We start from the raw sequence: 24,155 nt of genomic DNA, 5'->3' as shown, positions 1-24,155 counted from the left end.
GTAGCTGATGAGTTACCTTAAAAAGCATACTGGACAGTTCTGGGTTAATCAGCTGCTAGAAACTAGACCAGCATTCATGGACCGAGCAGCCTCCTCTTGTTCCTCACTTTTCTTCTGTTATCTAAATAGCACCGCTGTTTAGTTAATAAACATAGGACTCATTTTGTAAGGGTATAGATATCAGAAAGTTAGTATATACAGTACTTCCTGAATGTCTTTCTATCTGTACTACTGTTTGATTAAACAGTTTAGGTGTGTACAATTCCATGCTGTTGCACTAGGAAACTGCATGGAATCAACCATTCAGTCAAGGAAAGGGTCTTGCATTTTGTTTGACCTATTCTGTTGGGGACATGAGGGTGGTAACCAAACGGCCCCCCACTCTGAGCTGAACTTTGTGCTGTTACAGATTTAGAGGCCCGGGAAAGGCAGGCACAAGCCCACAATCTCGAAGAGGAGGAAATAAAAATAACACGGACTTTGGAAGAAGAGGTGAGTGTTACTGCTCATCAGCTTAGATGGCAGCAATCAATTCAAGTTATGCTATCGATAAAATGTTTTTTTTTCCTGAATCATTATTTAGGTAAGCGTGCCCCTCTATTGTTTGGTGATCTCGGTCATTTATGCTGTGGAAAAAAAGGAACATTGTAGGGAAGATTTATGATCTACCACCAAAGTGCCCTGGAGTGTATTTGAAGCCTATTGCAGCCTATCCACACTACCTCAATAATGTGCAATCAACACGCATTGAAACCACATGACTGAATCTAGGCTAGAATGGCCCTTGCTGTGCGCCACTGCTAGTACCAGGACCAGAGAACAAAATTGTAAATTAAATGCAGAGGGTAGAAAACACATCTTTACACAGAGAGTGGTGAGGGTATGGAATGGCATGTTGATGCTGAATCTATGAGATCATTTAAGATCCAACTTGGCAAATTTTTCAGATCAGTTGGCTACTGGGAACTGGGTAAGCACTGAAGCCTGAATAGTCTCCTCTTGTTCGTACGTTTTCTGATGTTCTTATAGTGCTGGAGATGTCGGTCCCCCAGGTCATGTCTATCCAAACAGTACCAGAAGGTGGCAGTGCTTAAATAACGATATTGGCACTAGATGGTTGCTGACGATCTGTTATCTTTTTATAACTTTTTTTTAGAAGGTAATGTAGCCAACTGTTACAATGAGGTCCTCAACTGTGCCAAAAGGAACATGCTCTATGATGCTGATATGAACACAGCGTAGGTGCATTTATTGTAGGTACAGTACAGAGTTGATTATTAGTCTATTAACCAGATTGTCTGCTAAATGCACCAGGTTGGGTCTGGTTAGTATTTGGTTGGAAAACTTTGGTAGAAAGTTAGATGCTGCAGAAAGTGGTGTTGGTGACACAGATAGTGTCATTGATAAATTACAGCTTCGGTCAACTCTGGCTTAGCTAATTTTCCTGCAGTCTAATTCACAGAAAGAAAACAAACTACCTGATTTTTAGTTAAATAATTCGAATTTTGCTGACCAGTGCTACTAGTGATGCTCCTGGTAGAATGGCATATTGTCAGTACATTTTTCTTTTTCTGGTCAAACTATAAAATCCGGTGTTGGTTCATTTGAAACAATGTCTTGCAGATAATCCGTTTGCGAGAGGAAGGCTCCAGGCAGCTCCAAGAAGAACAGAGGCTTATAAAGGAACAGATCCAAAGAGAGAGGGAAGTTGGAGCAGGCGGAGGGCACAGACCACCAGGTACACAGGAACACAAACTCGCTTCGCCTCTGTTATCCACCTCAACACAAGGCAGTCAGGTCCATTCATTTCATCTAAATAGCACCACTGACATAATGAAAGTTTGTGGGCCAAGGTTCTGAAAAACAAACATCTAACAGTGCACGTGCGTCTCAAAGCTGTGTCCATTGTGAGTCTTTTAAAGCCATTTCTGAAAGTAAAAATATGTAAAACAGCATTTTAAAAGGACAACGGTAAAATGCATCTCAATAACTAGATTATACAATGTATAACACAGGTAACACAATCTCTGAGTTGTAATGATTACTGCTCACTCGAGCATCGCACATTCACGTTGCTGGGGCAGCTTGATGTTCAGCCACCAGCTGTGAGAGCTTGAGAAATAGTTACTTATTTACCTTTGCCGCAGCACAACATTCTACTGTGTGGATGAGAAGACAAAGTGAGTTTAAATACCCTTTCACAGTGAAGAGAGGTGCACTACAGTATTAAGATTGTAGTTACTTCAGACATGATTAAAAGGGCCAGCTTTATTCTATCCTTGTAATATGCTGATATTTTTAATAACATCCTAAACACACTAGAAATGGCTGATTTTATTTCATGTATAATAGTATAATAGTATAATAGTACAATATTTCTGTATACTTCAGACCACATTCATTTAAAATAAAACTAATACAAATAATTGTAAACTTCACGGATTGTCTCAGACACAGTTAGATCCCCTCTACAAGCTAACAGGTCTTCAGAATCTTGAAACTTGCTTTAAACAGCTGCATTATTTTCAGCCTAAGCAATCCAGTCCAAAATGTAACGTAAATAAACACATTTATAACATGCCTTCCTACACCTACAGTCTCCATAGTCAGTTATCTAACAGGTAACGGCTGTTATAACGGACACTAAAACTCAAAATAAATTAGATTTTAGGCTGAATTAATCATCTTGAATGATGTCCCTTAAAACACACTGTAATTATGAATGCGGTGAAGTATTTTGAGACAGATTATGCTTAGCCAATAACACACTGTGTGACCCTGGGCAGGTCATTTGAACTCGTTGTTCCTCAGTCCTGTGCAGCTGTGAAACTAGGTTGGAAACAGCACTGCACCTGAATAGAAATAAAGCTGCTTGTTGGTTTAATACAAAATGTGAATTGTGCAAAACCCCCTGTGCGGTCTAAAGACACAAGGACAGCTATTTAAATCTGCTCCATTCGCACGCTAAAGAGGCATTGCTGTTCCCTGCTTTTTGGAAGGACGATCACGGCTGACTCCAGAGGTGCTGGTTAGGTCAACTATCCTCCGCCAGGAGCCAGAACGAGAGTACTGTAACTTTATTAGAACATGGTTGACAGCAGTCCAGTGCTTGGTTCCCAGAGCTCTGGTGTGGTTACCCTCTCGTTCACACTTGGCCGCTGACTGTGCACTGACATCTCCACGTTATTTATGTTCCTATATTTAATTTTGGGAAAATAAAAATGTTCCCTCTCCTCCTGTTTTATTCTCCCTGTCTCCCACAGGCACGCAGCATGGAATGAAATCCGACAGCAACGTGACCCCCAAATTAAAAGTAAGACATTCAAATATTGCCTTTAGATGGTGTGTGTTTGGGAGAAGAGGGGATAGCGTGATAAGCACAGATGGACATCTCCTTTTTTTATTGCACAGTACATTTATTTCCCACAGAGGCGTTCGGACGAGGGACATTGAGAGCAAAAGAAAACATTTTAGAAAAGCATTCGGGTATTTGAGTTGGCACTCGGAGGATTCAGAACGCAACAATATATCTGTTTTCTTTTCTAATATGTCTTGTTTTTGAAAAAAAACTAAGCAAAGAATAAGTGTACTTCACGTAACCTCAATTTACAGCTTTTGTCTATTAGCCAACATATTTGTAATTACATTTTAAAAAACGATTTCCTCACATTTTGTCTTGTAACTAGACAAGCCCTGTGTGACACTGATGTAATAAATGTGTTTTATTATTTATAACATTGTTGACAGGGCTTTGCAGATAGCTGACATTTTTCTGCTGTTCGATTTGGTTTTGGAAAAACAAGTACGCCAAATGATTGAAGGGTTAAAGTGAACGAATAAATCTCTGGTATTTATCCATTGCACTTCACCAAGAATTATTCACCCACCAGTTTTTCCCATGTTCCCACGTGTTTCTACAATTGTTTTTTTTTTTTTTTTTTTTTTTTTTTTTTTATATTTATTTTTTTATAAATTTAGTCGTCGCCAATTATTTTTACCCCGGTTTTCACCCCAATTTAGCATGCCCAATTATTATCTGTATCCCCGGCTCACCGCTCGCAACCCCCCCGCCGACTCAGGAAACGGAGGCTGAAACACGCGTCCTCCGAAACGTGCTCCTTCCAAGCCGTCATTTTTCGCACTGCAGATCCACAGCAATGCTACCAGACCTATAGTGCCGGAGGACAACACAGATCTGGCGGCTCCGCTGCAGAGCCACAGGCGCCCTATCGGCCACAGGGGTCGCTGATGCACGGTGAGCCGTGGATTCCCCTGCCGACCTAAGCCCTCCCTACCCGGCCAGCGCTCAGCCAATTGTGCGCCGCCCCCTAGGAACTCTCGGTCACGGTCAGCTGTGACATAGCCTGGATTCGAACCAGCGATCTCCAGGCTATAGGGCACATCCTGCGAGGAGCGCCTTTACTGGATGCGCCACTCGGGAGCCCCTGTTTCTACAATTGTTTACGTAAAGTGTGTGTATTGTTTAAATTATTATTTTTTTTAAACATTTTAAAACAATACACACACCTTATGTAAACAGTTGTAGCAACACATGGGAACATGTAACACAATAAAATAAAAAGGTCCTTATGTACCCTTTAAGACTCCCATTGTAGATTCCAGGTTTTATTTTGACACAACTGAACTTGTAACCTGTATACTTTGGCTAATAAGGCTCATAGTAAAACCTGAGACTGCAGTGCGATTTCCAGTCCTGAATTACAACGCCATTAACAGAGTTATTGTTAGGGTTCTACTTTTCAGTGTTTGTTTGAGGAGTTCACAGAATACTAATAAATCATTGCCATTGTATTTGTTTTGAGCTGGCTCATTGTTGTGAAACCTGTTAATTGTCAGTTTTGCATTAACAAGCAGATATATTCAGGTAAACAATGGAAAGTGCATGGACAGCCTATCTTACAAATGTAGCCCTTGCGAATTCCTTTAATTATATGCTTATCGTTGGTGTAGAATTTTTTAAAAGATCATAACATCAGTGAAGTCCTCCCTTGTTATAATGCCGCTCTCATGATCCTCCAAATATCCCTTCTGAACCAATATAACCCAGTTGTATTTGTCCCGTTATACCACCACACTCGCTGTCTGCCGTCTCCCAGTGCATCAAGCCAAGCCAATGTAGACACACGTATTGGTCTCCATCACTTTAACAACACCAGCAACATACTGTACTCCTAACCAATTAAAAATGCAGAAAATAACTGCTTAAACTTTGACAAGTTGGCTTTTTATGTTGTTTACTGAAAAAATAAACCTTTGAATTGTCAACATAGTTTTTGTCATTATTATTGGACTTTTTTTACCCTTGTTATAATGGCAGTTTGGTAACTGTCCCATAGTTGACAGTATAACGAGGGAGCACTGCATTACAAATGCATTGCTGTAAGGCACACGTCTCAAACTCAAGTCTTAAGTCTTTCATAAATTCAAAAACACTTAAAAGAAAGTAGACAGTGTTTTGTATATGCCATGTGATGAAGGAACCTGCCGAAACACTTGTTTACTTGACTAAGGGCTTGACTTAAGCAACCTATACTCTGCTGGGATAAGCCACAGATGGATTTTTAGATCATTTAAAGTACTAAGGAATCCACCTGAATTGCATAGACCTCTTATTGATAGTGGTAATCCAAGGATAGTCACTGCTGGGTGGTTGATGCAATCCATGGCGATTTGCCAGTGCAGTAAAATGCTATAATGAAAATCCAGCTGTGACTTATGCTTGTGGCATACAGGTTGATTTATATCAACTCATTTGCAGCTTTTACCTTCTCCACTATTACAATAAAGATCTGTTCCAATGTAAAACTTGTGTTTGAAACATCATCTTTCTGGTGGCGTGACCATGTCTTAATTCATTTTCCCAATGAGGAGGAGGGGTTCTCAAACCTTTTATGATGGGCCCCCCTTTGGAAATGATGGGCCCCCCCGAATCATTATGCCTGCAGTTGATGGCGCCTGAGCTTTTATAAAAATGGAGCAAGATCCATGGGTGAGGGGGTTGGGGGGTAGCAACTGTTTTCAGGAATAAATATTTTTACATCTCATAACCAGATTACGAAACGAAACCATGGCATGATATTATTAGACCCACACAGTCTGAAGTGTTTAAATCAACAGCAAGCCTGCCATTTGTGTCACTTGTGGTTCTGCTTCAAGACGGTTTTTCTGTGTGAATTAAGATTTCATTTTGCCAAATGGAACGAAGCATCGAAAACTTGCACACAGCATCGGTACCGTCTACTTGTAGACTCCTCTGAGTTGTAAATAACGCTGGCTTCTTTAAGTTCCACTTTCAAAGTCTTTTCAGGGGTATGTAGACATTTAAGAAACACGTGTTACTGTCTAAATTTGCGTCTAACCCTTCGCAGCCAACAGGCAGTTGTGGGAACTGAAAGTATAGTACTTGCAAACAAATGCAGAATTAGCCAATGATTGTGGCAACAATCATAACATTGTCCAAGTGATTGGCAAATTGAGAAACCGTGTGAAACACAAAAAAACCTGGACATTAAGAAAGCTTTTTTTGACCAGCGCTAGCACTTTATACACAAACAAATAAACATCTGGACACTTAGTGAACACGGCAGGTGGTCTGGCTTCATACTACACCATTACTGTTAAGAATTAAGTGTATATGCACTGTAATGTAATGCTAAGGATCTTAAATACGGCTTTGCTTTGTATATACTGTATGAAATTATTGTTTTTTGGTTACTTTCCAAAATGCTTGGGTGCTTTTTTCTGTCACAATAGTAGTAACTCGACATACAGTACGCACATTTAATGTGCTGTCTTCCACTACAAAATTCTTATGGTCACAGGCACATTCTTCTGGTGTTTTTGTGTGTCTAGGCATTTTTTTACATTTCTCCACAATTTGCAATTCTTTTTGAAATTATCGCTATCTAACTGTAATATAGCTTTAAATCCCACGAACAAGCCTTCTACTGTAATTGTAATCTCGTTTTAAATCTCGCAAGCGGAGTCTCCAATAGAAGTGTAGAATTTGCTGCCACTCAGTAGTTGGGTGGGTTTTAAAGTATTCAGAACGAGTCAATGATACAGTATTTACAAGTCAGGAAGGAGGGACATTGCCCAGCTGCACTGGGAACGGTGGTTTTGTTTCAGTTTTTTGTACCATAGTCGGTTTTCCTTTTTTTTTTTTTTAAATGGGAAAGGGGTGAAGTCCAGGTGAATTGAGTAACCATTTCCAGTGTTTGCATTTTTTTAACGGGTGTTTTTATCGGTTTAAAAATCAGAAGCCCTAAACTTGAGGTTATGGCGGTGATCCCCCTACAATAGCCTTGCGACCCCCTTTTGGGTCGGGTCCCCTGGTTTGAGAAACACTGCACTAGAGCACTTTAGCTTTTCCCTTATTTTTTATTTTTTTTTGACTTCCCAAAAATCTGCTATTTACAGAGTAGAGTGTGGTTATTTCCCAAAATGCTTAGCCAGAAGATTTATGTGGTCAGAAATTGCAGCACAGAGGAGCTAAATGGTTGTTGAAGTGAAAATCAAGCATTGCCCTTGACAATTAAAACATGTTGTATTGAACATGCTTTGTGTTGCAATAACATCTGTGAAGGTTTTTGATTTAAAAGCAAAGAGATACAGTTTTTCACAGTGCAAGCCAGGTATGTGAGAACCACTTTGGAATATCTAAATGCTGGCTGTCTTAATAACGCTGATGCTTGGAATGTAGATTCTTTAATTGAATGGGGCCTGAGCTCTGCTTCGACAGCATCGTCTAAGGAACACAGACATGTCAAAGGATGTCAATGACACCCAACACATGCTTTGTCCTTATTGTTTTTTGTAGAGGTCAGCCGTTCTGTTATCAGTGGAAGAGATGACCCAAATTAGACACCTGCTCTAAAACCACTGCTTACTGTTGAAACATTCAAGCCCTGCTCTCAAAACGTGAGCTCTTTTTTTTAGTGGACTACAAAGGTAAATAAATAAATAACTTTAAAACACTGTAGTATAGTAGCATTGCTGTGGCATGTTCTTCTTGAAGAATAGAACCCCTCACTCACTCAAATATTGACCCGGGAGTTCCATTATTGCCTAAACTAATAAACGTTGCAATATTAACAATATTCACAATGTTTGAATGAATAACCCAGTCTTCTCAAAATAAATCTTATAAGAAGAATACGGCTCTGTGGCAAGCTGGCTCTTGCGGTGACATCAGACCCGGAAGAAACACACAACACTGTGAAATGAATGTGCTGCTTGCACATTTTAATAAATAAACAAACAAAACGCTGCACACAAAATCAAAACGGCACATTGGCCAAAACAAATAGACAAAACACGGCGAACACTAAACACACAAGTATCATCTGTGTCGGCACGAGTAGCAATTGCTTTTTAGTTTTAATTTATTCTCCTTCTCCCGTTCTTTCGCCCTGAACACCCAACCCCGAGTGAGTGATTTGTGCATCTATATATACAGCTGTGCCAGGATTCAATTACTAATTAATCATTCACTTGAATCCCGGCATGTGAACTAATTTGTGCAATCCCTGTGCTCGCATACTATTACATACATTATCTGCACGTGAAGTGATTGTGCAATCCCTGTGCCTAAATACAACTATACATTGGTGCTACATAACTCCCATTATACCCTGTGCACCAATACACCAATAAACAGAGGTTGTACTTTCTTTTTTTTTTTTTTTACTGTAACCAGTTTGAATCAGATAATATGTAACATCTTGCATCTGTGTTTAATTTGCTTAGTCTCCTAACAACGAAGATGCTTGCCAGTCTTTCTGAATGACAGCTGGACTCTAGATATGAAGTTCCCTTTTGGCTTTAGTAGCTACAGTATGTATGTCCAGATGTGAAACATTACCCCTTGGCAACTTGAGAATTTGGTGTGAATGCTACGTTTTGACAACCTGATTTGTACAAGACATACTAGATTTGTATTTGTACCTTAGCATTTTTAGTTTTAGTTAGTCAAGTTTATTCAGCAACCACATTCCTAATTACATAGTTGACAGGTAGTAATCGACAACACCAAGCAGGAAGTCAATTTTTCACAACATCCTTCAAATACACCCGGTTTATATATACGTGCATATTCTTATACATAGCAATATAATATATGAATTGAGGCAACTTTATTAAAAAGCAGAAAGATTCGGCCAATTGTCACCACAAATCCAACCCTTTAGTCAAATGAGTCAAATTACTGTTTAGTTAGCTTTGAGTGAGGCTCTAAAAAGGACGTCGGGGCAATTTTGATAGATCAATGGAAGTTTAATTGAGGTTTAATTGCCTCTTATTTGCCTCATATTTCTGATGTGTAGATTTGAACTAATATTTTACAGTACTTTAAACGCTTGTGTTATTGCTGATTTTTTTAATTGGCCATGCTGAGCAGAGGCAGTTGGATTAGGACTGACTGGATGGTGAGGTTAGTCAATGTAATGTGACTGAATGTAACCACTCTAGCTTAAAACATGCAACTCTAAAATAATTATTACATGTAAAAAGAGAAAAGGCAAGTAAGCCATCCTTTTCTTTGTTTACATTTTCCTGGCAAATAAATTACTTTTTGTTTAATTTTATTTTGACCAGAAATGTGTGCACTATTTCAAAGGAGTCTGGGGACTGTTTATCGGAAGGAGCTGGTACCAGGCTTCAGTATTAATAACGTGCATTACGCAAATGTCACACACTTATATTTATTGTATGTATATCTTCAGGCGTTAGAATGGTCCAAGGATGTTTCTGCCATGCAACAATTAAGTTTCCATAAAAAAAATATTTCAGTCTCGAAGAAATCCAAGATTTATTGTATAGCTTTACAGCGGTATTATTCCAAACATTACATTTCTTTTTTAAAACAAGTCTGACTCTTGTACAACCCCCTGATCTATGAATGGGAACTGGATCTCAGTGGCTTTATCTTCAATAAATCTTCTTAACCTTTTTTATTATGTGGTGAAGACAGATATAATGTGCAGCGTGTCACATTTATAGATTCAATTGTGATGTTGTATATTAGCACCTGTTTAGCACCTTTTTAACTTTATTCTTCTGGAGCTCACATAATATCGTAATAAATCACACGTCTTTTTGAGTAACATATTCATTTTGGAGCTGACTTTCTACTTTCTCAATTTTTTCCTTGCTTCTGGCCAGCAGCTGAGCAAATGCAGCCGAGGCAGAGATATCCAAACTAAAGAAGTCACAGCAAATGAAAGTGGTGACAATCAAATCTGACTCGTTCCTCAATCACGGTGTGTCGTCAGCTCAGCTGGTCAGAAATTACTAAACTGAAAATAGCAAAACCTGATGTATAAATCACAGTTTATGAAGAACCCCAGTCCAGTAGACACTCTAAAAGATAAGTGATTTTTTTATGGTATGTTGTGAGCCCCAGAAAAATAAACATTGACCAGGTGCAAGCCTAATCATATTCTAAGTCATGGCTACCTAGTTCTGCCTTGTGATAGCTTGGGCAAGAGAAGGTTGTATTGTGTATACAGTTCATCTTGTCATGATACATCTATCCTTATTCTAGACATATTTGTTTTGTAATATATTGAGAATCGCTCATCAGATTAGTTTGTAGACTTTTCTTTACCACAAATTGTTGAGGTTCACAGAGTGCAGTTTCTGGTGCCCTACTTCTGCAGGTTTTCTAGAGTGTGATGGGTTCCGTGAAGGCTATATCTTGGGAACAGTTAGCCTGAATCTGATCAAAATGTGTTGTTTAATAGTTTTAAACCTTTTGGCCATGTAGATTAAACCACAGTAGAACAGCGATTGGAGTCACTCACTTCAATAAGCGTCGGTGTGTGACAAAGTTTTCAGATTTCTTTCTCTGGTATTAAGACAGGGTCTTATGGTCTGCATTATTTGTCCTGAATAATGTCAAACATAGTAAATACAATGGAATGGGGTCTCAGTCAACTGGGAACTGTACTAAGACCAACAAAACTCATGACTGAAGTTTAATCAAGAGAAAAGCTTCATATTTTCCATGTCCCATGAAATAAGAAGCTCTCCATGACCCGCTGGAGCATTCAGTAATCTTCTTACTTCTTCTTTATTCTCAGTTAAAATGGAAGAGTAAGAAAGGTGATGAGACCAACGGTGGATATTCCCATGATGTTCTCCTTGGGCTTCTCCACAAGGTGAGTTTACACACAACATCAAGCACCACACTAGCAGTGGTTGTGTTTGTAGCAGTCTGAAGGTTATAGCTGTACCCCAGCAATGACACTGCAGAGAATATTACAATGAACATTGCTGCACATGAATTCAGAGGCAAAAATCCACGTCTGTGTCCTCCATAACAGAATAAGCCTTTGTAAAAGAATAATGTTATTAGGTTTGTGACGGTACTATGGTTAAACCCCCTTTTAATAGGCCATAAAAATGGCATATCACATCCTAGCTGGTAGTGTTTTGGAATTATTTTGCCTACATCTTGATTTCAGTGGTGACTGGGGATTCAAAGAGCAACCTTTGCAGTTCACAGTAGCAGGCAGTGCTAATTGCACACAGGAACACTTACAGTTACAGCACTGCCCTCTCATAAACCTGGGCAGTCTATTGTTTGTGCCCCTTTTGTTTTGTTTTTTTATAAGTGACTTGGGAGCAAGTAGGAAATGTTCTCTTCTCATGCAATCCTGATGAGCACTTCAACACTATGTAAATTCAAGCTAGATTAGCGCAGTGAGAGTTTGTAGGAATGAAGTAGGCCAAGATCGTCTGGCATTCTTATCAAAAAGGGCACAGTTACAATCCCCCCTCGTGTGCGTTTTATAAAGATACTGAGACGTGGAAAACTGGGTCGAGGGTGTGGGAAAAGCACACTGGGTTTACTGTTTAGTATAAAGGGAGGGGAAATAAAAAAAGCCATGTTTTTAATGCACAAGGGTTTAGCCAAAAAAAATGGCAGGTACGTAGAAATAAAAATAATGACTGCACTAGTGGGAAAGAGACATTGTGTACTTTGGACTTGCATGCAAATTCTGCAAAAGAAAAAAGCCCAATGCAGGAAAAATGTGGTCTTAGAATTTCTGAAACAGTGGTCCATGGAGTGTCACTGTTGGCAAGTTCAAATCCTTAGCGAACACTCGCATTCCAACTCTGCCATTTTCCCAAGGATTAGGTTTGAAAATCCTTGGCTTTAGCGATCCTTGTTGGGTACTGAACTCCAAGCATCCCCATGATATTGGCAACTGATAACTGGAATATACTGTAGTGCAACATAGTCATAAACCCCCCTGCAGTGTTTACAAGAAACACATGACTTTAACGCCTACTCTGTTAAGTGTACAGTATGTGCGCTTGGCAGAGTTGAAAGGTCATATTGTCACATGATTTGAATGGAAGGAGGAAGGCTGTTCAGTCCCAGCACTTAGGATTCTCCAGACAAGTTTAAAGTAGCTCAAGACTGGGTAAAGGCAGATTTAGAGAAAAAATATTACAACTGAAATTTAGAGCAACAGAAACCAGAAACACTCAAGAGTGGTTACATGAACCCATAAAACAGTAAAGAAAATGTAAAAAGAGCAATGTCTAGAAAATGACTTGTCAAGTTTACTAACTCCACAGCTGAAGAGGCTTAGCTTTTATAGCCTCAACTGAATCGAAGTTGCATTTTGTATTTAAAATACCCCTGTTACAGTTTGTATTGAAAGTGTTGTGGTGCTCTAAAATGCACTGCTGTTTTTTTCTTTCTTCAAGGGGATTATCATGCAGGTTGTTAAAATGTTCCAGGTCCATCTGCATATAATTGTTTTACCTTGCTCTACACCTACCTAACTTTGTTAACTAGGCGGGCAGTTAAAGTACACAGAGCTAACAAAATAATTCCAGTAAATCTGATCTAATATGTATTGCCATCACTTTGCAGATCTCACATTTTCCTATATGAAAGAGGTTTTTTTTAGACAGACTGAGCACCTTTTATTTAAAATATGTATGTCTCAGGATGCGCTCTATAGACTGGATGTCGCCGGTTCGAGTCCAGGCTATTCCGCAGCCGACCATAGACGGAAGCTCCGAGGGGGCGGGGCTCAATTGGCCGAGCGTCGTCCGGGGGGAGGGAGGGTTAGGTCAGCCAGGGTGTCCTCGGCTCACCGCACACCAGCGACCCCTGTAGTCTGGCCGGGTGCCTGCGGGCTTGCCTGTAAGCTGCCCAGAGCTGCGTTGTCCTCCGACGCTGTCGCTCTAAGGCGGCTGCACGGTTAGTCTGCAGAGTGTAAAGAAGCGGGCGGCTGACGGCACACACTTCAGAGGACAGCGTGTCCTTCGCCCCTCCCGAGTCAGTGCAGGGGTGGTAGCGGTGAGCTGAGCCAAAATAATTGGGCATTTCAAATTGGGGAGAAAATAATAACTAATTGGCAACGACTAAATTAAAAAAAAAAAAAAAAATGTTTATCTCCAGGAAAAAACAAAACAAAAAAAAACAACTTCAAGAAATTGAGTACCAATTCCTATGACTGACTTGTTTTCAATGACAACTTCATGTAACTATAGAAAGTTGACTGGAAGTATAGTACAGCATTAAACTTCAGCAAGGAGTGTTCAATAAATATTCTTCTTTAACAGCTTCTAAATTGCCATTAATACAAATATAAAAATGAATCAATTTAGCAGTTAGGCTTTGTGTTTTACGGGCAGCCACGTGTACACTGGCTATACATTTAAAACTGATTTTATTTGGTAAAGTGTGTGCAGTATATGTAAGGTACTCTGTAGTTTCAAAGTTTAAAAAAAAAAAAAGCACTCATCATTTAGTTTCAATTTTGAATAATCTTTTATTGTTTCCACATTGTGCAGTAATGTGTACAGGGAATACAGCATGATTTATTTTGTGTTACCAGTAGCCTACAGGCTAAAGTAAAAAGAAAGTGCACTAGGTATTCATTAGGTTTTACTGCTGTGCTATATACTGTACTGTACAGATTTATTTTTCTAGATAATATAATGTGTACAGAGAACACAGTAATGTTATTTCAGCACAATGATTTAACATTTAAAATGTGAGTACTATAAATGTGTGTGTGTGCAATTTGTATGTATTTTTCTAAACCGGACAGCTTGTTATTTTGGACAACCGGTATGTCTCCAGATATGTCCAGTCTAGCGAAGGACTACTGTAATAATGAAGAAAATGTGCTCTTCCAGACATGTATCCTACATGCACATCTTTCAGAACACACATCATTTATGATAAGCTCATCTGTAGTTGATGCATGGTATGCTACAGCTGCAGCCAAACTTCAAGATTGCCTTTCAAAATGATCTTCATTACAATCAATTCTCATAATCAAAAGCATGTGTTTTGCTGCCTAATACTCATGTCTCCAAGACCTCTGCTATTTCTTCTGGTTTCATATTTTTACTATACAAATATTCCTATATTTCCTATATTTCATTGTTTGTTTTTATAGTTTTGTTAATGTGATTAGAAATATGCACTGTAAGGAACTGATTAGAAGCATTTCCTCTGCAGACTGTATTCAACAACTGCTTAAATAATGTACCTGTAATTTTTCTCTTCATTGTTAACATCCTGACAACCTTTTACACTTCTGACTTTAAAGACCTGTTTCAAAGTGCTTTTCAAAATGTCCGCTCTAGTGCACTGGGGTTTGAGACCTGTTCCTCGGGTTTGCTTTGTTTTTGTTTTTTTTCTAGTCTCTGTCAGAGTCGAAGATTATTCGTCTCGCTCGCTTGTTTGGTGTTCCAGTTGGTGGAGGATGATTGTAAATCTTCACAGAGGCAGATTTGTTAAGTGTCTAAAAACCATGAATTGTGGGTGTTGTCGAGCGAGTGAGTGAAAACGAGGCATTTTGTTTGAAAGTGGTCTCTAGGTGCACAGGAGTGAAATATGTGTCAAAGGTCAAGTATAATCTTCTACACAAATATCCTATTTTGACGTCACTACTGCAGTATTATGCCTTTTTTTCGAAAGGCTCAGGATGCAAATAAAGCCTTCATCCCTGTGTGTGTGTGTGTGTGTGTGTGTGTGTGTGTATATATTATTATTTATTATTATTATTATTTATTTCTTAGCAGACGCCCTTATCCAGGGCGACTTACAATGGTTACAAGGTATCACATTATTTTTACATACAATTACCCATTTATACAGTTGGGTTTTTACTGGAGCAATCTAGGTAAAGTACCTTGCTCAAGGGTACAGCAGCAGTGTCCCCTACCAGGGATTGAACCCACGACCCTCCGGTCAAGAGTCCAGAGCCCTAACCACTACTCCACACTGCATATATATATATATATATATATATATATATATATATATATATATATATAGATATATTATATTATATTATATTATATTATATTATATTATATTATATATATATATATATATATATATATATATATATATATATATATATATATATATATATATATATATATATATGGATGAATAAATTGTTTGCAGGTAGAAAGAAAAGGAGATTATCTCCTGCAATGAAATTACCACTCCTTAGAAATCTCATGTATGTTTTCTTCATGCAGTATGGTGAGGTGTTAAATGTCCTCGTATCTACTAAGAAGACTGGCAGTGCAGTTGCAGAGTTTGCTACAGTCAAAGCAGCAGTAAGTATTTTCTTCTTTTTAAAATATTTTTTCTTTGTTTTTTTTTTGTTTATTTTAAGGATGTTTGTAATAATTCTGAATGATTCTTATTACATATACTCAAATACTGTGTCTGTGTGTGTGAAGGTGCTGATCTTCAGTCTAGTTTCCTGCCGTAGATATATGTAACATTGGCTAGATCAGATGGATTGTCTTTAGAAGTACGAGCTAGCGCCATCTACTGGATTTGTTTCTTTAGTTTTGTTTGGCATATTTGGCTAGATGGTGCTTACGAATATAAAGACACTTTATATGATCTAACCTACTTTGCATTGGTCTGGGAATGGTACATTATCCAAAACAATACAAATAACACAATATTTGAGTAATTTAAATAAAAGAAACACTCTGATTGCAATATGAAGCTAATGTGGGCAATGAGACAAATATACATGCCACTGTCACTGAAATGAATGGGAACTGGTTGATGTGGCACCAAATGCCCCATTTCGAGGTATGTTTTAAACAATTCAGTCATATTTAAGTGAAAAAGTGAGAATTATTTGTGAAAAGATCTTCACAATTCTAGTACTGTATCTCTAGTAAGCAAGCATAATTATAATGAAAGTAATTGTGGCCCCCATAGAACTGTAAAGAACTCAAATCAGAATATAATCATCTACAAGGCAAAAATATAATAAAACAATCTCAAAGCATACACAGGCACAATGTTATAGATAGGTAGATAGATATTTTAATTGCTAGATTAGGATATATTTTTGTGTGATTTAATACAATTAATAAAAGTCAGTCTGGCCTGCAGTAGACGTGTTTTAATTTGAGAAGGCAGTAACACCCTAACATTCACTCAACCTTGTCTTTTACCAGGAGCTAGCTTTTAAAAATGAGCATGGCTTAACAAGTAACCCTCTGAAGATCTCATGGTTGGAAGGACAGCCTGCACCAGCTCCCAGCCATCTCTCTGACACCAGCACACAGGTAAGAGGCTGGGAATGAAAACTACTACCTGTTCTTGTAAAAGTAGTGTAGTGAAAGCACAGAGGAAAGTGGCAAAGCATGACAGATCTCAGTTAATGCAAAGGTCAAAATTCTGTGAGAGCTTAGAGTTACAGAACACTCTGCAGTGTTACAATAAACGCACCTTTGTCCTGTGCTGCCTGTATTGCAGCATTATATTTTTAAAGTTATTGCGACTCTTTTGAAAATGTAAATCACACATAACGGGTCATAATTTGGTTAATACAGGTCTCAACATTTACTTGGGAGCCTTCGCTCCCTCCTGCAACAGTGCTGGTTTTCTATTTTCATTCGTTTCAATCACAGCACCAACGTTGTTGCAGGAGGGAGCATGAATTGGATACACTGCAATGCATCATTTTCTTCTGGCGAACGTTCCTGAGTACTACGTTTGTCTAGTTGACTTAGTTTTGGCGGACCTGAGTTAACAGATAGGTCAAGAAGGGGGCTTCCCAGTGGCGCATCCAGTAAAAGCGCTCCGCGCGGAGTGCAGGATGTGCCCTATAGCCTGGAGATCGCAGGTTTGAATCCAGGCTATGTCACAGCCGACTGTGACCGGGAGTTCCTAGGGGGCGGCGCACAATTGGCTGAGCGCTGCCTGGGTAGGGAGGGCTTAGGTCGGCAGGGGAATCCACGGCTCACTGCGCATCAGCAACCCCTGTGGCCGATAGGGCGCCTGTGGTTCTGCAGCGGAGCCGCCAGATCTGTGTTGTCCTCCGGCACTATAGGTCTGGTGGCATTGCTGTGGATCTGCAGTGCGAAAAATGACGGCTTGGCAGGAGCATGTTTCGGAGGACGCGTGTTCCAGCCTCCGTTTCCCGAGTCGGCGGGGGGGTTGCGAGCGGTGAGCCGAGGATACAGATAATAATTGGGCGCATGCTAAATTGGGGAGAAAACCGGGGTAAAAAAATTGGAGAGGACTAAATTAAAAAAACAAACAAAAAAAACAGATAGGTCAAGTATTAGCTCAAATAAATGTGCAGTTGTGTTCACAGACAATTTTTTTTCCCACTAGATTGATATGAGGCAGAGTAAACTAGTGAAATGAATATCGGATTCCAAACCAAACTGTCTCACTAATTAGGTGATTAAGTGCATATGCTTCAGTCATAGTCACTAAAGCATGTCATGGGCAAGGATGAATGATTGAGTGATTAAAAAGAAACCCAAAACATTTTGTCAATGTACATCAACGTATATGCCTTATTTTCTGAAATAAGTGTGTTATAATAGTGATAAGTTTCTTTTGATGATCCGTATATAAAATACGACCAAGTTAATTTTGCAGGATCTTTAGAATCCCTGAAACGTTTTGGAATTTGAGTTCCACAGTTTAGGTGCATAGTCTGAAAAGACATGTGCTCTCTGGGTAGAGTCTGGGGCACGATTAGGGACATATGGAAAAGTGCAGCAGTATAGGAACAAAACCATGCTAATCCTTGTAGGTCAGTAATGAAACTTTCAGATCAAGCCTGTATCATATCAGAAGCCAAGTGATTTCTGTCAGTCTGTTTTTACATACATCTAGAGAAGCACGCCTTCATTAATTTGAATGCATATAGGGGTATAAGGAGGTTCTATCAGTCTGTTCATGTCAAACTTACATTTCTAAAGTAGGCATGGATTGAATGCAGGTCGTAGTGTATGTGTAGCTATGTTGCTTATGGTTCATATTTTGAATTTACAGCCACGAATGTCACTGACATGATTGTTTTTCTGCTAGTTGATGTATTTCGTAAGTGTTAAATCCTGTTCATTACTATATTGCTGATGGAGTGGATCTTGGCAGACTGATCTTTTAAACTTGGAGGAACCCCGTGGAATATTAAAATGACTTCTCTGAAACACCTCGAACAGTATACAACAGCTGCAGATGAAATAAATACATGTATCTAAGCTCATCAATCCAAGAGAGAAACTGGAATATTAAATCAAAAATTGGAACAGAGGGAGCTTAAAGAGCTCAGATTTTAATATGGATTTAGCTCACTGCCAGACTTTATCAACAATGATGGGACCTGGGGATGAACAGCTGCAGTTAAGGCTACAGTTTGACAGGTATTTGATTTACGGATCTCAAGCTCTAATTCTATGTGGAGTACATGTTACAGGATAGCCCCTGATGGTTCTAGCCCGGCTCTGGAGAGAGCTGTGGTCTAGCGTGGGATTTAAAGTGTATCCCAGTTAGCGGCCAGGTGCTCTTCCAGATGAGCTGGCTGTTCAGTTCGGTTTTCTTAAACAGCTCGAACACGTTTACCAGAATTATCTTTTTGCATATCAATTCCCAAAGACGTGAAATTGTTTCCATCATAGTATGAAGATGGAATTTGAAAGCGTGTCTTTCTCTCTCTGGTTATAAAGATCGTATTTGGGAATTGCGTCGAACCTCCTGTCTATGCTTCTCATTCAGTCAATGTTAACAAACAGATATGTCCTATTTATTCTGTTCTTTGATTTCTGTATGCTGCTGATTTTAAGTTTCAACCACACATGTTTTTATTGTGTTTGTACTTTTTATTGTTTTCCAGGACTCCCTTGTAAATGAGGCCTCGGTCTCAAAGAGTAAATCTCCTGGTTAAATAAACAAAAAAAGAAATGGTATAAATATACATTGAAACTTTGTTATTCAGACTAGTTGAGGGGACAACAAAATGGCCTCAATAGGAGGTGGCCTTACTACTGAAGGTACATCGTTTCTTCAATGCAATCTGTTCTAATTTACAGTCATTATAGTTCTTTATTTTAATCTAATAAGTGCAGATGCGTCACAGTATGTCATGTTGTAAACTACCAAACCAAAAACTTTGATGCATTGGTCTTTTTAGAGAGGTCATTTAACAGTGATTTGATACATTTGGGACTGTTTATATTGCTTTTAATACTGGGGTGGCCTTAATATTGAAGGTGGTTTTTTAATTTTTTTTATTGCCGTCAATAGAAGCAAATCAGAAGTGAAAAAAAGAGAGATTTAATTGTGACTTTAGTCGGCCTTTTTACAGAGGTTTTGCTGTATAATGCATGCATGTATTCTGCAATAAAGAAGAAACAACAAGTATCCAAAATCTGAAATACAACACGCTAACTTTAGATAAGGAATGGCTTTTGGATGTATCTGTGGACAGTATCCCACAGCAACAAATGCATAACCTCACCAGTGAACCATGTAAGGTACTGCCTATTGCACAAAAGTGTGCATTGCATATTTGTTATTTTTCCAATAACTTTTAAAGGTAAATTGCTGGACGGAAATTATATAAAAAATTAAAAAAAAAAAACAATTAAAAATCAGAATGCTGTTCAATCATTATTATGTCGGTGGTTTTCCTAGACAGAATGTACTCTGATCGCAGGCTGTTATTCTTGTTTATCATGTCATTTTACTGTATGAATATTTTATCAGACACAGAATGTGCGGTGATATAAAAACATTTTAACCTGGCTATTGCATGACTACCCTTCATCTCTGGATATGATCTGGGCCCAATTTAACTTGCGGGTTTGGCTTGGTCAACTGCAGCCATTTACCCATAAAAATATTTGAGTTCTGCTGTATGGTTTTATGCAAGAAGTCATCACAGCTGAAATGGATTTAAATTCAAGGCCAAAGTGTTAAAGTGAATACATAGGACTATTTGTTCAATAAAAAAGTACTTTTAATTTAAGCAAATTGACCATAAAATGGTGCCTGGAACACCTTTGAAAAAGTCTGCAGCCCTGCAGTGACTTCATCACCAGACCCCTGTACTGTATACAACTAGACTAAAGCCACATGGCTTCTGTTCCTGAGGTTTCAACTCCTCAGCAACTCATTATTGTGGCTTTTAGTTCTGGCTTCAATAGGAGTACAATGGCTCATTTTCACAATGGTAACATGCCTATTTAATTAAGGTTTTTTTTATTATTTATTTTTTTACTGCTGAAAATATCCAGATGACTTACCACTTAGTTTAATACTTATATGAAGAAACATATTTCAAAACTGTTCTTTTTTTCAAATTGTAAGTTTCAATGGAACATTCTAAAATTAGACTTCTTTCTTTCTTTTTCTTTCTTTCTTTCTATCTTTCATTTCTTACTAATCAACATGTGGTTTTACTGCAATATTGCACTTGTATTGTAAATATATTCATCCAACTTGGTTGTTATCAAAAAATATCCATATATATTTGTACCACGGATTTTATTATCTTGCGGTGCATATTCAATTATAACATTGTCATCATCCATTCTCACTTGTCTGAAGTCAATTGAACTGTCCCAAATTTACTTATTCTGTTTTTAGGAGCTGTGCTACATGAAAACTCATTGCATGAACTACCAGTTGTGTGAGAGAGAGAGAGTGAAAGGGGGATGGTCTACCAGGACTCCTGAAACAGGAAATCTTAGGAGTCTTTAGAATACTTCATGTACTGAAATTGGCAATTAAGTCTAGTAAGAACAACAAACGGTATGCCTCAATATCTACTGTTTGTACAGAATACAGCCCACGTTATTAAGACTGCATGTATCTTGCAACTGCAGGACACATGTTTCCATGGTAAACCTGGAGAATGGCTCTGGAGTAAGTTACTTATTTCATCAGTATGAACCAATTAACCTATGTAAAGGCCTCCAATTAGCAATGTTAACTTTTGGCGACCTCCGTGTCAACTCTCAAACTTTCCTGTATTAACAAAAAACAGTATTTGGGTGGGATGTGGAGTATATTTATCTGCCTACTTTGAGTAAAACATTTGTCTACTACATTTTATTTAAAGAAAAGACACACCAAATACAGACCTCTTCATCCCAGCAATTCCTGGAGAAAAACACCAAAATGGAAAAAAGGCAAATTTCCATTTATTTTTATTTCATATAATTTATTATAAAACTCTGGAATTACTTTTAGGAATGAAAATTAACTGTTATTCTATTTTGTCTGCAAAAAAAAAACAAAAAAACCCTGGAGCAAATTATTTAATTACAGATAGAGTTTGAATCATTTAACAGAAGAAATAAAATAAACATCAGACTGGTTCTTGGAGATGATGGAGGTTTTTAATCCGCCACTGGGGATGAAATGCCCTGTGACTGGAGTATAGTGGAGGCGGTTATAAATATACGCTTCACATTTTTCCATATATCTAGAGGATCATGTATCCAATTATCATGAAACTTGATATTACCTTTATTTAACGAGTCATTGAAAATATCAGAATCTGGGGATATAGTGGGTGTCTCTTCATCTTTCAACTGTGTAATCATGCTGATGACTCTAATATTTAATTCATAGCTGTGGTGGGAGATGGCCTATACTGACATACTACTTCAGAGTGCAATCCTATTTTGTATTGTTACAGTATCACATCTTCAGGCAGAGATAAAGAATGAATGAGATTCGAAGTAACAATTTGAAAGTGTAATGGCAAGCTGCAGCGATGAAACACACTCTAGAACTGGGGAAAGACATCTGTTTTGGGGTGTTGATCTTTTCATTCAGCACGGATTCCTTGGCAAAAGACAAAACCATTTCAAAATGAATCCACGCGGAGAGCAAATATTGTTTCAGGAGTTTGAGCTGTGGGAATCAGGAATGCTGTCAGCAGGGAGGGAGAGGAATTGGTGTGAGTTCAGAGATGCTTGGAAGATTAGTGACCCGCTACGTGACTGGTTTTGCATACAGACATGTCCTCCTGGTATTTATTTGACGCCAATGTGTCTCTGTTATACTTGGATTTCAATTTAAAATTAAAAACAATATCTTAATGTATGAAACGCTTTAAAATGTATGTACCATATTGACGTTCCTCTGCTGTTGGGCGAATTGAAGCAGAACAGTGAAGCTTCATATCACCGCCCCAGGTGTATAGATACAATACTTTTGGTTTTTTGAGGAGAAGGTGGATTACAGTACACTAAAGTGGATGATTGAGCGAGAGCTGCAATACATTGTAGATTGCACGTCTGTTCTTTTCTCCAAAGACAGCAGAGATGCCAGTTTCCTTTTACTGCTAAAATTGTAACGTGAGGACATTTACGTACAAGGGGACATGATCTGGCCCAGCTGTGCTTGTCTGGTTTCTAGTAACTGATTGATCTCAATCTTAGGTTAATTTGGGGTATTAAAGTAACCCAGTGATTCAGCATCATCAATGTGACTTGGTAACCCATTCCATAACCTCACCACTCTCTGTGTCTCCTTCCCTTTGTCATAAGGTCAATCTCCACTTAATTTCCAACTGTGCCCTCTGGTTCTGTGTGGCACTTAATGTGTTGATTAGGCTTAACCTTGCCAACTCTTATTAAGATTTTAAAGACCAATCAAGTCCCGCTAATTCTACTTTGTTCTAGGCTAAATAGAGTCCTTTCAACCTATCTTCATAGTTCATTCCTTTAAGACCTATGATTAGTCTAGTTGTTTCTTGTTGGACTCTCTCCAGGGCCACAATGTCCCTTTGGACACAGTACTCTTAAGTGCGGTTTCACTTCTCTGCATAGTTGCAGTGTAAATATTAAAAATAATAATTGTAAAAATCGGGTCTTGACTGGTTTCGAGAGAAGGGGCCTCAGTTTAGATGTAGCAAATGTATTTTGATCACAGTTTAAGCAACCACACACATTTTAGGAACTTTTCAATGAAGCCTTCCGGGTTTCTATACACTGCAACATAATTTTGCATGCATGTTGGGATCCTGCAACACAGCAGACAGAACATGTGGATGCTATAGCTGTAACAAGTCAAGGCAAGCACACATGTGTTGTACGTTTCTACTATACTTACAAAGCCCCTTTTAAAGTATTCATGATCGCTGAAAACATTCTACCCCCAACCCATCCTTTTTTTTCCATACTGTTTTAATTTCATATAATGCCATATTTGAAGAGAACCTGTTTTGATCACTTTTAAAAAAACAGAAGCATTCCACATTTTCAGAAGCGGAATTGAAATATTTCAGGTGTCAAAAATTCTACAAAACATAACAACAACAAAAAAAGCCATTCCTCATACCCTAGCATTGTATTACTAGGTCTACATTATATGTTACCAAGTTCATTCAGAGAGTGGGGGCAGATGTTGAAAGTGGTTACAGATATGTAGACACATGTTGTAATTTAAAATGTCTGGCAAGACCCTTTGTTCTGCGCTTGTTAAGAATAACTTTACTAACACGCTTAGCAGTGAATAAGCAGTGTGTGATTAGGACTCTGACGCACAGAATAAGGAGTCACTGTATGTCATGGTCTGTGCCAAACAGCTTCTTTAGCTTTAGTTGATTTGGAGTCTTCATCGCTGACTGGGGCTGAATTTCTCACCAAAAGAAATGTAAAAAAGAAAAAAAAAAAGACATTTTCAGGCCAACTTTATATTTTGAGGATGGGGTGAAAGTTTAGATGAAATGTGATTGTGTTAAAATGCTGTTTGTTTTAAAGAATGACATTGATTTACTGAAGAAGACATTAAAACCAAGTAACTAAGAAACAAAGAACATCAGGTACAATGTGATGATTGCAAAAATCATTGTGGGACA

General features: G+C 38.4%; 1 protein-coding gene across 1 annotated transcript in view; it reads left to right on the top strand.

Moving 5' to 3' along the window:
• The window catches only part of LOC117422602 (dnaJ homolog subfamily C member 17-like), a 72,866-nt gene that overhangs the window by 20,240 nt on the left and 28,471 nt on the right, over positions 1 to 24,155 (top strand). Inside the window, exons 5-10 of the mRNA XM_034037793.3 lie at positions 410 to 492; positions 1,624 to 1,738; positions 3,264 to 3,313; positions 11,103 to 11,180; positions 15,550 to 15,630; positions 16,498 to 16,608. Coding sequence (XP_033893684.3) covers positions 410 to 492; positions 1,624 to 1,738; positions 3,264 to 3,313; positions 11,103 to 11,180; positions 15,550 to 15,630; positions 16,498 to 16,608 — 518 coding nt within the window. The remainder of the gene's footprint in view (positions 1 to 409; positions 493 to 1,623; positions 1,739 to 3,263; positions 3,314 to 11,102; positions 11,181 to 15,549; positions 15,631 to 16,497; positions 16,609 to 24,155) is intronic.

This window comes from Acipenser ruthenus, chromosome 15 (genome assembly GCF_902713425.1).
Source record: "Acipenser ruthenus chromosome 15, fAciRut3.2 maternal haplotype, whole genome shotgun sequence".
NCBI lineage: Eukaryota > Metazoa > Chordata > Actinopteri > Acipenseriformes > Acipenseridae > Acipenser > Acipenser ruthenus.
Note: the sequence above shows the minus strand (reverse complement) of the source record. Positions and strands in the feature narration are given on the sequence as shown.